Source organism: Epinephelus moara, chromosome 23 (assembly GCF_006386435.1).
Source record: "Epinephelus moara isolate mb chromosome 23, YSFRI_EMoa_1.0, whole genome shotgun sequence".
Taxonomy (NCBI): Eukaryota; Metazoa; Chordata; class Actinopteri; order Perciformes; family Serranidae; genus Epinephelus; species Epinephelus moara.
Window position 1 is genome coordinate 8,356,481 of NC_065528.1, and position 14,311 is coordinate 8,370,791.

At 41.0% G+C, this 14,311-nt stretch overlaps 1 protein-coding gene across 2 annotated transcripts; it reads right to left on the bottom strand.

Annotated features, from left to right (window-relative positions):
- Nucleotides 1-3,445: 3,445 nt before the first annotated feature.
- Nucleotides 3,446-12,098, bottom strand: selenoo2 (selenoprotein O2). 2 transcript variants are annotated; one of them, XM_050036492.1, is made up of 9 exons: nt 11,287-12,092; nt 9,253-9,456; nt 8,983-9,160; nt 8,715-8,845; nt 7,214-7,491; nt 6,951-7,113; nt 6,448-6,633; nt 4,739-4,895; nt 3,446-4,191 (listed from the first exon to the last, which is right to left on the bottom strand). In XM_050036492.1, exons 1-9 carry the CDS (start codon nt 11,718-11,720, stop codon nt 4,021-4,023), a joined length of 1,902 nt encoding a protein of 633 aa, XP_049892449.1. In that variant the 5' UTR covers nt 11,721-12,092; the 3' UTR covers nt 3,446-4,020. The 2 variants fall into 2 exon arrangements, with proteins under 2 accessions (XP_049892449.1, XP_049892450.1); XM_050036493.1 differs by lacking the exon at nt 4,739-4,895 and having other exon boundaries at nt 11,287-12,098.
- Nucleotides 12,099-14,311: the final 2,213 nt, after the last annotated feature.

A 14,311-nucleotide genomic window follows, 5' to 3' on the forward strand; every position in this document is an offset into this window, starting at 1 on the left:
GCAAAAGAAAAAAATAACTTCTTTTCATGTAGGATCTCATAGTTAATGTAAGACTCTGAAGTTTCCAGGGCCTTTAGAGGTCTTGTGTGTAAGATTTAGGGGGATTTAGTGGCAGCTAGTGGTGAGAATTGAAGATTGCAACCAGCTGAAACTTCTCCCAGTTAGAATTCCTTCGGTGTTCATTGTTAAGGAGACTTTTACTGTGAGCTGAATTATCCACAGATATTAGAGGTCTCTTTCACTCTAAAATATGTAAAAACACAGAGTAAAACAGTTTCACGTTACAATCAGTCTTTCTTCCATGCTGTTTAGCACGTCACCTTTTTTTGATCCAGACCTTAAGGAGATTTTTACCGGGAGCCAAATTATCTGCAAAGGTCTATTCTCCAAAACAAATGGACCCAGTGACTTAATCCGGTTAAAAGCAGTGGTGGACAAAGTGCTCAACTCTATTACTTGAGTCAGGGTATAGATACTCCTGGTCAAATATTACTCCAATACAAGTAAAAGCTGCCTTGTCAAATTGCACTGCTAAAAAAATTATGGGAATACCTGATCTTCACAGTATTACACCAAGTCAGTTAAACTTCAGGGAAATCAGTCTGTCCATTCAGAAGATTTCATTTACTTTGGTGCAAATGAAAGTGACAACAGGTGCAATGGAAAGGCAAAAGCAAGACAACCCCCAAAAAGGGAGTGTTTTATATGTGGTGGCCACAGATAGTTGGTCTCTCCTTATCCTGCCTGACTAATTCTTCTCTAGTTTTGTGTTCTGATAGTGTCTTTGTCACTACTGGTAGCATGAGGTGGTACCTGCAGCCCAATCAGATTGCATAAGTAGTCCAGCTTGTCCATATGTGCAGTCACAAGAAGGTTTGCTGTGTCTCCCAGCACAGTCTCAAGAGCATGGAGGAGATACCAGGAGACTGGCTGTTACACTAGCAGAGCTGGACAGGGCCTTAGTTTAGTTTAGTTTATTAGTTTAGTTGACAGGGACCATGTACAGAACAGGTTCTATACCAGAGTTAGCTAAATAGCTAATTTGCATCTGTGGTCCCTGGGCAGGAAGTTAAAAAGACAATAAAACACATTCTAAACACTACAGACAATATCAAAAACAAAACAACAGTATCAACAACATTACAGAGGAAACATCATACAAAATACATTCTATATACAAAGATCAATGATCGCATGATTGATTCTCTTTTAGCCATGTCTTCAGAGACTGTTTAAAACTGTTAAGACTTGCACAGTTTCTAATATGGAGTGGGACTGAGTTCCATTTTCCAGTTGCTTGGAATGAGAATGCTGATTGCCCAAAAGTGGTCTTCCTAAATTTGGTGAAACAATCGCCTCTCTTTGAGGCCCTGGATACCCTTACATTGTCCCTGCAGAATGACACACATTGCTTGAGTGGTGGTGGTGCAAGGTCATGAATCAATTTGTACATCAAGCACATGTCACAAAACAAAAGAAAACTGTCAACCCAACAGCAGGACCAGTATCTGCTCCTTTGTGTGAGGAGGAACAGGAGGAGCACTGCCAGAGCCCTACAAAATGACCTCCAGCAGGCTGCTGGTGTGCATGTTTCTGACCTGTCAGAAACAGACTCCATGAGGGTGGCACGAGGGCCCGACATCCTTTAGTGGGACCTGTGCTCACCGCCCAGCACTGTATTCACTAGAGAACAAGACTGGCAGGTCCGCCATTGGCGCCCTGTTCTCTTCACAGATGAGAGCAGGTTCAGACTGGACACATGTGACATGCATGAAAAAGTCTGGAGATGCCGTGGTGAACATTATGCTGCCTGTAACATCATTCAGCGTGACTGGTTTGGCGGTGGGTCAGCGATGGTCTGCGGAGGCATATCCTTTGAGGGTCACATAGACCTCCATGGTAGCCTGACTGCTGTCAGGTACCAGGATGAAATCCTCAGAGTAATTGTCTGACCTTATGCTGGTGCAGTGGGACCTGGGTTAGGCAAGGCTCCTTCCTAGAATTTGGTGAACAAACATTGGAACAGGCTAGGGAATGCCCAGGTGTGTGTCATTTAAGAGGCCCTGCCATCAATTCTGGCAAATCGTGTACAAAGAATTGGGGGTATGTGTGGTCCATGACTTAAAATGAGTCTGACACCTCTGGCCTAATCTAAACAAACAGACATAGACAGCAACAAAGCAAGCATGCAAGAAAGCACTAACGCACGAAAGGAAGCAAGAAAGCCAAAAGAGAAAAAAAAAAAGCAAGCAAGAAAGAAAGATGGCAGGAAAGCAAGAGAGCAAGCAAGAAAGTAACTTTTTGAAAGAAAGAAAGACTCCTAAGAAAGTGCTGGCCATTTAAGGTGCAGAGGGACAGAAACAAACGAACCAGACCTGATTCACAGAGCCCACTCTGTCACTTGGAAATACATCTGGTTTGTGCCATCTGTTGGACAAATGACACTACAACATATCAAGCCAAAAACAACTGAAAAGTCAGACAGATGGCAGCATGTATATGTCACATTTTTATGTGTTTGCAATAAAAACATAACTAAATTTACAAATTAAACTCAGATGGAAGAAATTATTAAGCAAAGGATATTGCTTGGTAAAGTCAAAGATGATTTTAGAGGCTTGATTAATTGTTGAAACAAAAAAAATGTACGCATTATTTCTAATAGTCAGAATCATTTACTTATTAAAAAATATGAAGTCCCAGTGGCCATCTGGACTCTCCAAAGCTTTTTCCTCAGCCTTCTTTGAAATTTAGTGGACTCAAAAGTTCAATATTTGTCTTTCAAATGTAGTGGAGTCAAAGTTTCCAAAGAAATAACTCAAGTAAAGTACAGATACTCAAGTACTGAAATGACTGTACATTGTTACTGCCCATCACTGGTTAAAACACCAAATAAAGCAATGTCATGTCTTTCTAGCCCAGCAACTGCTAATATGTGAGCACTTTTTTTCATTGATAACCTAAGACCCAGACGTTCAGGTGGTTTTCACTGTGAGCAGAGGTCTCTTCTTCTCCAAAACAAACACATTAGGTGATTTAAATGAGTAAAAACACTCATTTGCTCATTGTGGAGGGGCTTTTACATATTGAAACAGATACGAAAACGTGAATGACCCTATCTAAAGCCAGTGTTTGGTTTGTCCATTCTGGGCTTCTGCAGAAATATGGCAGTGCAATATGGTTATCTCCATAGACAAGGACCCACTTCCTGTGTAGACATAAACATCTCATTCTAAGGTAAGGAAAACACAAGAATTCTTATCGCTCCCAGAATTAAAGACTAAAGAAAACATACTTGTTACGACACAGGGATCATCACAATACTTATTATATTATATTCCATTTTTGCCAATATATCCCCATAAATCTTACATACTGGACCTTTAAAATACTGAGCTCATGCCTAATGTGTGTAGGATTAAAACAAACCTTGCAATTTACACACTTTGTGATAAACAGCATGTGATCTTTTATTTCAAACTTCATGAGAATGTTAGATGTAAAATCCCAACAATCTTTTTCCCTATCCTAGTTACAGTAGCTTCAAATAAAATAATGGTAATCAGTGTTCTCATATCTATGACTTGACACGTTGACTTTATGAGTCCACTTTCTGTAATTAATTGATGTCAGTGTGTTCCTGGTGTTTCAGGCCCAGACAGGTCATCGTGTGACTGGTCATCTGAGCCGTCATACTTCATCAGCAAATTCATTGACTACTTGTAAGGATTCTGTCAAATTTAGTCAAATTCAACGTAAGGAACACAGTCTATGTATTACTCTTCAACAGCTTTAAACACTGCAATAAAATCATTATGATCACACAAACAGATCTATGAACAGGCTGATAAACCCTGGAACACACTTGGTTATATAACATCCTCCTTTCAGGGAGCAGGAAAGAAAGTCTGAGGTGGGAGTGGAGAGCAGCAACAGTAGTAGCAGTCAGCCACATCTTGTTTGCTCTGAAATGGTCCACCAGCGGAAACAGACCTCTCTCCTTAACTTGTCTGGGAGGCTCTAAGATGATCAGGTGATACAAATCCTTTGTGCCCAGGCAGGAGGTTTCCTGTTGTAGGCAGGCTCTCTCATGTTCTGCTCCTTTTCACCACACGCATTAAGTCCATCCAAAGGCTCCGGCCCAACTGCATCAGAATATGGTGTCTCCAGAGCTTTGAGGACCCTGTTGACCTGGTACAGATAGGGTTACTTCTATTAGTCCTTGAAAATAGGATTCAAATTGCTCTCATAGAAATACAAAATCAACATTGCTCTAGACAAACTCCACTGAGACATCCCAGTCCATGAAAGCATCTCTTGGTCATACAGCAACATTTAGTTTACTACTACTTGGGGAGTTTTTCCTTATCCGCTGTGAGGGTCCTAAGGACAGAGGGATGCTGTAAAGCCCTGTGAGGCAAATTGTGATTTGTGATATTGGGCTTTATAAATAAAATTGATTGATTGATTGATTGATTGATTGATTGATTGATTGATTGATTACTGTCTGTCCCACTGATGGCTTTTTGTCTCCACCTAGTGGCCAACTCAGATATAGTGTCTCACATTCACAACCCTGTCCTCCTCCCTTTGAGGGCAAATGTTGGCTAACTACTCTCTGGGGGGAACCCTGTGAAACACTACTGAACTCCATGTTGCCTTTTATATCAGCTGTAATGGATCTAGATGTCCCAATGGAGATTTTGACAAAGTCAGAGACATTCATAGGACTCCTGACCTCCGAGAAGTCTCCCTTTTCTGCAGCCTGAATTGCATTCTGGGCGATGTAGTTGCGTAGGACAACTTGGGGGTTGGTGTTGTTCATCACACTGAGCCTCTCCTTTTTGATGAGAGACAAGTCGCTTGTGCCATCACACTCCCTGGCTAAACGCCTCCTGGTTTTTCAGCGCAAGAGAGATTGGTAAAGAAAAGTAAATTAGTTGATTCATCTCATAGGGAAATAGATATCATATATGCTGGAATCACATATGTCATACATATAGTGGAGTGCCATATATGTGCATTTTCAAAATTTAAAGAATTTTGTATATGTATGAATATCACATATTCTAACATCACTGGGTTCAAGTACACATATACACTACTATGTTAGTGTCATATATGTAACTGTACAAAACTAATGAATTTGGGTCATGTTTTTGGCCACCAAGAAATTTTTCACTCTCCTTTTAGCTCTATTTTGGTTTCCACATAGTCCTTAAAGCTGGGGAAGGGAGTTTTATTTTGGCATCACTAGGCAAAAAAATCCATAATAAACTTAGAGCAACTTAACAATTTAAGTGGACTTAGAGAAAACCCTGCTGCTGCAGACCACCTCACCAGGAGGAGGCAGCAGCTCCGGAGCAGTGTTGCCAAGTCCGCTTATTATAAGCGACTTTGGGCTTGTTTTTCTGTAAAGTCGCTGACAAATATCGGTAGTCGCGGGTCGTGGTTTTTTTGGGCTTGTTTCTAAAACGTAGTTGCTTATTTGGGCTTGTGCCCAGCTCCATAATAAGCTGTCAAGCAGATATTTTCGATATGTTATTTAAATGTAGGATAGTTTGTCTTGCCTGTTCCCTCTGTCCCTCCCCTTTCCCCATACACACAGGAGACAGCAGAGTTTTTTCCCACCCGCATCCTGCTTCTAATTGGCTCTGACCCTGATGGCAACGAGTACTAGCCAATCAGAGGCAGAGCAGGGCAATGTGTTTTTTTTTCTGGTTAGGAAAACGTCAGTCCTGTAACTAAAAGAAAAAAGTTAGATGAGTGCATAAAAAGCAATAATAAATAAAGAATTTGTGAATTCAGGATGATATTTATTTGTGTGTGCAAATTTTAATTATCAGAGGTTTACTGTGTATATAATGTACTTGGTACATCAGTCTATATTTGATATCCCATCTGTTTTCTAATGTTAATTAATGTTAAACGGTGGTTTAACTCCCTCTTGTGGTCATTGTCCTGAAGCTCAGGGGGGAGAAAAATAAATAAACTGTGTACCGTGGGTACAGTTTTGCAAAACTGCGCACAGTTTACTTATCAGTGAAGCAGTTCACAGTGGCCGGGAGTGAGGTGGAGGTTACATGGGTTCGCTAGGTAGCTAATTCTTGTCTCATTTAGAGTCTGCGCGTGCATATGACTGTGGTCATCTAATGGGAGGGGCTTGGGAGAGAGAGGTGAGAGCTGTAGGACGTGAATGTATTTTTTTGTCTTTCCACATTTCTGCCTGCCCCTGCTTTGAGGGAAATATCCAGCTCTTCTGCTGAATGTTGCACTACGTTCAAAAGCTAACTGCTAACTTTATCTGCTGTTTGGTGCTAAGCAGGTAGCGTGTAGTGGGTTCATTTTATTGAAAACAGCAGCCTTGCTGCGGGCAGTGGAACCAAAACCTAAAAAGATGATAAGACACTCCTGAGGGGAACTTAGAAATCTATCTCTTTTACTTACCTGTATCGGCTAACCCAGCAAATCCAGTCATCGCGCTGCTTTTTCTTAAGCTCATCCTGATCTGTCTTGAGCAGCTCCTTTAGCCGTCCCATCCGTTCCAGTTGCTGAGACACAGCTGGACTGTCTGCCACCATCCCAAACATGACTGGGTTGGTTTGTGCCATGGACAGAATCATCGCCAGCTCACTAGAAAAGGAGAGAACGCTAGAGGTAAGTGATGTTAACCACAACTCTGGTGCTCTCAACATAAATCCTACCAAATGTTACAAGACACACATTTCACTTACATATTGTCTTGGTTAGATTTTTCCCCAAAATGCTAGCATTTAAAAGGAAATACAAATTAGATGAGGAGAGATTCAGTCATTTGAACTGTGCACTACTCAGATTGGATTAAATGCATATTTTTTTAGGAGTATATGGTGGGGCAGCTAGAGACAGTATGTTCTTATAATACAGTAGCTGCTCACACACATGTATCCAACCACCATACACTCCCTCACCGGTCCTCCATAGTTGGCTTATTAGCCACCTTAAGCTCCTCAATAGAGGCACACTGCTCTAGGATGAGGTCCACTAATGGCCCCACTGTGGCCCTCTCATTCTCGCCCTCCTCAGGCCAGGGGACATGGCTCAGCAGGCGGAAGGTGTTGGTGAAATCTGCACCTAGAAACACATTATATTATAGCACCATGCCAAGACTGCAGAAGCATTACCAGGAAAAGTTTTTCTGACATTTCCAACTTTGTCTCATAACTATTTGTACCAGTGTTGTGCATGAGGCGCAGCAGGTCTGATATGAGCTCGCTGTCCTCTGCCTCTTCTTTTCTCACAAGGCCCAGTTTTTTTCTCATGATACACAAGTAGAAGGCTTCATATGCTGGCATGAATTCATCCAGGACAGCCCCTGCCTCAGCTGCATCTAGCTCAGAGCCCAATGCCTCTGCCAGACAAGCCAGGTTCCAGCGACACACAGACGGTTGGGCTTGATAGGAGTAGCGCCCTCTCTTGTCAGAGGAGTTGCAAACGAAATCTGGATCAAATCTGAAACACGGGTGGAAAAGTTTTCATATATAATATCATATGAGTAATTATATAATGTGTACAATGTGTATATTTTTCCTTAATGTATGTCCAAACAGATTGTAATCTAATTAACCATTTCACTAAGGCAGAGCTGAAATTGTTTTTAAGTTTAACTCAAGTGGTGAGCTGAAAAATGAAGGAAAGGCAGAGGTGCCAAAAACAGTTCCCCTAATGGCCACTAGAGGCTGGCTCCAAAAGCAAGTCAAACCCAAAAGACACCCATGTTAAAACGTCAAACTTTACAGTAGAAATAAACATGTTTTCAGTCTGGTACAAAAACCGGTTTTGGTCTCTATAGCTAATTTCAACATTCTTGACAACTGTACAGAGATAGAATTTTTATATAACTCACCTATTTAAATTTTACTGAGGCTTAAATGTATGTATAATTAATTAAGGGTGGGGCCACATTGAATGACAGGCTGTCTGTGAGGTGTCACCACAGTCTTTGAGTCAGATCCACCCCTCACTTTTCCACAGCTCCACCCTTCGTCCAAGTATGGTCACTTCTGGCTCCAAAAATCCAAGATGGCAACAACGGAAATGCCAGACTCGAAGCAAGAAATGGGAATCCACAAAGCAATACGTGACGTCATGGTGGCTATGTCCATTCTCTTATGCATTCTATGGTCAATGCATCTACCCATGTTAGAATACCCAACTTTACAATGGAAATCAACATATTTACAGGCTTCTACAATTAACGGTTTTGGTCTCGGTTTCCACAAGCAAAAAATTAGCATTAGCATTATCTTTGTTAACCATGGCTGTAAATGCACTGTGTTGACTAAGCTAGCATCTACCATACTAACTTTGCGTATTTTAAGGCTCAAAGTTATGCATAATTAATTGGTGGTGGGGCCGCTTTGAGAGTCAGGCTGTTTGTGAGGTGTCACCATAATCTCTGAGTCAGATCCAACTCTTATTCCTTCACAGCTCCACTCTTTGCCGAAAAAAAAACAAGGTGGCGACAGCCAAAATGCTGAACTCGAGGCTTTAAAATGGGAGTCCACAAACCAGTGGGTAACATCAGCTGCATCCATTATTTTTATGGTCTATGGTGAACTTTATTGAGACAAGCTTGGGAACCAGTTCTTCATATCGGGAGTACTCTAAGAGGTAAAAGCTAAGAGGACACTCTGGTCAAATAAATAAATGCACTTCCACTCTCAGCAGCCTACCTGTCCATGAAACCAAAGGGGCCATAATCCAGAGTGAGACCCAAGATGCTCATGTTGTCTGTGTTAAGGACACCATGGCAAAAACCAACACACTGCCACTGGGCCACTAGTTTAGCGGTTCGCATCATCACCTGGGAATAAACAGGTAAAATCTGAGGATCAGAATGCAAAAAGCACCAACATAAAATGAACCAACCTAAAGAGAGACAAAGCCTTAAACAGCGTCTGTCATTATTAGCACTCATCTTATTAACACCTCGATCCTCACCTCTCTAAAGAAAGCCATATTCCTGTCTTTCCGGTCACTATGAGCCTGATGGATGCAAGGATAAAAAGTCTCAATGACGTAATCCAGCAGCTGAGCGCGAATGTCATGCCGCCCTGCACTGGGACCCTGCAGACCTGAGAAATCATCACGGCCTAGAAAGATCTCAAAAGAACCAAATCTGAAACAAAAAATAAAATGTCAATATTTGTCACAAATAGCACTACAGTCAATTTTTTGTGTGTGCCTGTAAAGACTTTAAATGTTTCCTACCTGATGAAGGAAGGGGCGACACGCAGGACAACTGAGCAGCGCTCAGAAATGCGCCTGCCACTGTTGAGTGGATCTCTGCTGACGTAAAGGTCAGAGGTCACAAGGGAGGCTGCACGGGTGCTGGGTATCCCCAGGGCAGCCATGGCCTCGCTGCATAGGAACTCCCTGATGCTGGAGCGAAGCACTTTCCTGCCATCGCCATCTCTGAGAAAATGTGTCAAACAGATTTGTTTGATATTCAGCTCTGATTAACCAGTGGGTTATGTATTTTGTGTCAGCCAGATAAATTAATTTAGTTATCCAATGAAAAATGATTGGTACTGGATTACATTTACAGTAGTTTAACTTGCAAACTGTCTCATACGTTCTGGTAAAGTTCCAGAGCTTTTAAAAAACAGCATTATTTATCTGTCCTTTTCTTCATATTTCGGCCATTGATCAAAACCATGTGATTTCACACAAAAAAAAAATCACTTAAGGTCCTCTTACTATCTTTTTCCTTATCTTTCAACTAGATCTCACAGTGTCTCTTAGTGCATGGAGTTTGCCCAATGGGCAATTAAATGAAAAAAAAAGGTTCATTTAATTGATTTTTCTTGAGAGTTCACTTTGTCAACTGAACAAACTGCATTTACCGATAAAACTATGAGAAGTAGTTGAAAGCTCAGGAAAGGGCTAGTAAGTCGATCTTGAGTTTGTTAAGAGCTTTGATGTCATGTTTCAAAGTTCAGGAATATGCTTTCACATTCCATGTCAGGTTACAATGTCCCCCTACTTTTTAAGACATGCATAGCCTATACACTGTGGCAGCTTTTCTTATAGGCAACATAGGTAGCCAATAAGGGCGCAACCCTGAGGAGGGGGCAGCAAAATGTGAAAAAAATAAATACATAAATACTTTTTTTTAAAGTCTAGTCTAAATACCAATGGTCAGTCTGTAGTAAGGGTACCATAGTCCTCTAGTCATTGGGTGATCATCACAGGCTAGAGCATTGATGGGTATGGTGAAGTGGAGTGCATGCGGAGAGCATTAGAGCAAGAGAAAATGAGAAGGCAAAGGCCATCCTGAGCGTAGCATCAAAACAAATAAAAAAAAAAAAAAGAAATTAAAAAAATTTAGGTGAATTTTGCAAATGTGCACATAGTGTATTATACCATATTCTTATTCTTATTATTACTATTGTTATCTAAACAATTGTGTAAGAATAGGCTATTAATTGTCAAAGTCAACAAAGCCCCCAGAAGTAAAAGAATGGGTCAACTTTATGATAAAAACTGCCTCTTATGAATCTATGTTGACTAGGATGACTAACTGTGCTCAAGGGCCAATCTGAGGGGGGGGTTGGAATTATTTTGTATAATCTGGGGGCCTGGAAGTGTGATTTTTTTTTTGTTTTGTCTTGCCCTGCCAATTTTTTGTTTTTGTATTTATTCCTGTTTGTATATATTATTTTCACTGTCAATTTCAATGTGTTTATTTATTCAAATTTAATTATATTATTTTGATTGTTTTTGAGCGGATTGAGACTCGTGCGACACCCCCTCTTGTATGGATCTCTATTATCCTGTTTTTATTATTTTTGTCAGTCAAGACTGAATGTCTCAAAGTTTAATTAGCTCTTATTTCATTTTTTTTTATTTTTTGGACGGAGGTGTAGCACTGCCTATACTACACAAGAATATTCATATATTCTCTATGCTCTCAAATATTCCTTATACTATCTGTGTGTGTAAACAGACTAAATCATCTGGAGGAACTATAGGTGTTCTGGTTCTCCTCAGCACACAGCTGTTAAGCAAGGATGTGTGCCAAGCAGTTAAGCTTTTAAGCAGCTCTGCTTGGGTTAGTGCATTCACATGCCTCTGGTGAGCAAAGCTTATAAAAGACTGGCTGTGTCACCTGCTGAAATGAACATATTCTCATTTGGTCAGAGGAAACTGCATCCAGCATTTTGTCCCAGAGCTATAACCTGTCTTTAAGGTGGATCATTATACATAAACTGATCCAAATATGTTGCACACAGCAAAAATTACCTGGAGTAAGGTGTCACTCCTGCGCCTTTCACCTGAATCTCCCATCGCCCATGGGTGCCGGACTCCACCTCCCCCAAGTACATCACCGCTCCATCCCCCAGCTGTCCCGCAAACAGTCCGAACTGGTGTCCGCTGTAACAGTGCGCAGCCGGCTGGGAGCCCGGCAGCAGCCTGGAGCCGCTCAGATACTCCGGCCCCACAGGATTACCCAACACTTCCTGCACAGTCAGGCCGAGCAGAGCCAGCGCAGACTGGGACTGGGCCACGAAGGTCGGGCGCACCAGGGGCTGCAGAGCCCGGATTCTGGAGAAACATGCCGCTTGGACCGTTCGGGACCCGGGCTCATCCGAGTCATCCACCGGCAGCTTTTTCAACGCAGTGTTATTGAAAGATAAGCGCTCCAGTGCCGTGGATGCGCACTGAGAGGGCTCCATGGGAACGGAAGTTAGGACTCAGTCATCAGGGCTGTGAGGAGGCGTTAGTGGGTACTGTATGGCACGGAGTTATACGTCAGACAGTGTTCAGGGGTTGTACCAACTTTGACCTCTTTAGTCAGGTTGTTCAAGGAACCATTTAGCATGTGTATTTATATTCTAATGCATAGTTACCTCCGGCAAGGAGGTTATGTTTTCGCCGGCGTTGGTGGTTTATTTGTCTGTTTGTTTGTTTGTTTGTTTGTCTGCAAAATAACTCAAAAAGTTATTAACGGATTTTGATGAAATTTTCAGGAAAGGTTGATAATGGGACAAGGAACAGATGATACAATTTTGGTGGTCATCGGTTGAAGCAAAGTGGATAAAATAATAAATAAATCTATGGTCTGACAGCCTCAGCAGCAATTAAAATAAATCTATGGTCTGACAGCCTCAGCAGCAATTAAGACGGTGAAATACCGCCATCTGGTGGCCGGAAAGCACGTCTTGTTCTACTTGCTAAATATTGTTGTAATTCTAAAGTTGAAATTAATGTTCTGTGTTGGAAAAAAAAGAAAGTGAAAAATACAAAAAAAACATATTATTTTCTGTGTTGTTACAAAATAACATCGAAATAAATACACCAGAGTGTCTACATGGTGAAGGCATATATAACCTAATAATGATAGTGATGCAAATAACCTAATTGTGATGCAGGCTGCAAAATCTGAGGAAATATCACTTACTTGGCGGAGGTCTGCACTCTCTGAGTGCTTTTCTAGTTGTGTATGAATTGTATGTATAGACTATAACACTTTTGACCACTAGATGGCATGTGTGTATAGTCTAGGAGGTAACATTGGTCACAGATGATTTGAATCAGGTGTTTTAAGGTCACAGAGGAAGTTGAAGTCATTTTGAGCTTATGTGTGGGAACTTACTGTTCTTACTGTGAGCACAGCAAATTATAAAATGCAGAATTAATCTGGATCACTTCATGTTTCATGTTTGCATCAAGTTATCAAGGTCATCTACTTCTGTTGTTATTGTCATTCTGCAAAGAAATGGGAACATCACCCAGAAAGACTTCATTGTTTTGGACATTCACTCATTCAACCGGACACATGTCAAGAACATAGTTTTCACCAGTGCAAGCGACTGGATTGAAAACTTTGTATTTTATTTATTAACAAATATTCAGAGAAGTTTTTACATGTAGTTAACTGTGTAACTGAGTAGTCCTGCTTGGTGCAGTACCCCCACCTGGACTCAGGCTTCTTTGAGGCAGCTGTCTGACTGATGGACTTTGTATATAAAAACAAGGCTGAAATTCCTTGCACTTTCCCATTATTAGTGAGGTTTTATTTCATGTGTTTGTTTATGTAGCCTATGACATGTAAACAAGTGAACACCCTTTGCAATAAACTCAATTGTGTTGTTTTTTTCCCTCTTGCGTGTCATTTCTTTGTATTGTATGTACATTGTCAGTTTGATCTTTTTCACCATCTTACTATCTTACTATATCTTCTTACTATATAATGACGAAAACTCTGTCTGTGGGTGTGTCTGTTCCATGTTTTTCTCCTCACTGACTTGGTCAATCCATGTGAAATTTGGCACAGTGGTAGAGGGTCATGGGAGGATGCGAATGAAGAAATATTACATCAATTGGCCAAAGGGGGGCGCTATAGCAACCAATTGTAATTGCAAACTTTGAATGGGCATATATCATGCCCCGTATGTCATAGAGACATGAAACTTTGCACAGAGATGCCTCTCCTCATGAGGAACAAATTTGCCTCAAGAACCCATAACTTCCAGTTATATAGATTTTCCGCCATTTTGAATTTTTTGAAAAACCCTATTTATGGTATTTACAGAGATAACACTGGCGATCTGAACCGGTCAGTTGTGAAAAAAAAGCACTTTTAATGCGCAAACTTATACGGGACGCATTTGCCCCCATATCTACCTCGCGGCTGCCAGCTGCATCCGCCTCCCTCAATACTGAACCAATTTTAAAACGAACTGTACCTATGAATCATACGCACACATACACATGGGGAAATAGGGCCCAGGTTGAAAAATACCAAAGTTATCCTTTAATGCAAGTCCTCCTGAGTCTGACCTGTCAGCGAGTCCTCCTCCACCTTTTTTTAGACTCCACCGTAGACAACGGCAGCATTTCCTACAACGTAGCGGGCCACAAGCTTCATGACTTCTTTCGGACTGATAGGTTTAACGTTATCTCCGTTATTAGAACCAAAAGACAGTCGTTGCTGTTTCGGAGCTGAAGGACCAACGTTCTAAAAGTAACGGAAGTATCTGATGGCTTGTTTGAAAATGTACTCAAGTATTTGATTACTCAAACAGCAAACTAACGCGTTATACCCAACTCTGAGTATGTATTATTCTATTTCATTGTAATTATATTTAAAGAACATTTTTCTTGTTTTATTTAAATTGTTGCTTAATAAATACAAATGTATTCTAGGCTTGTCATGATACCAGAATTTCAGTAGTCGATACCAATACCAGTGAATTTCCACGATTCTCGATACTCATTCGATACCACCATAAAAGTCAAAAAAACAGAACTCATGTATTGTAAA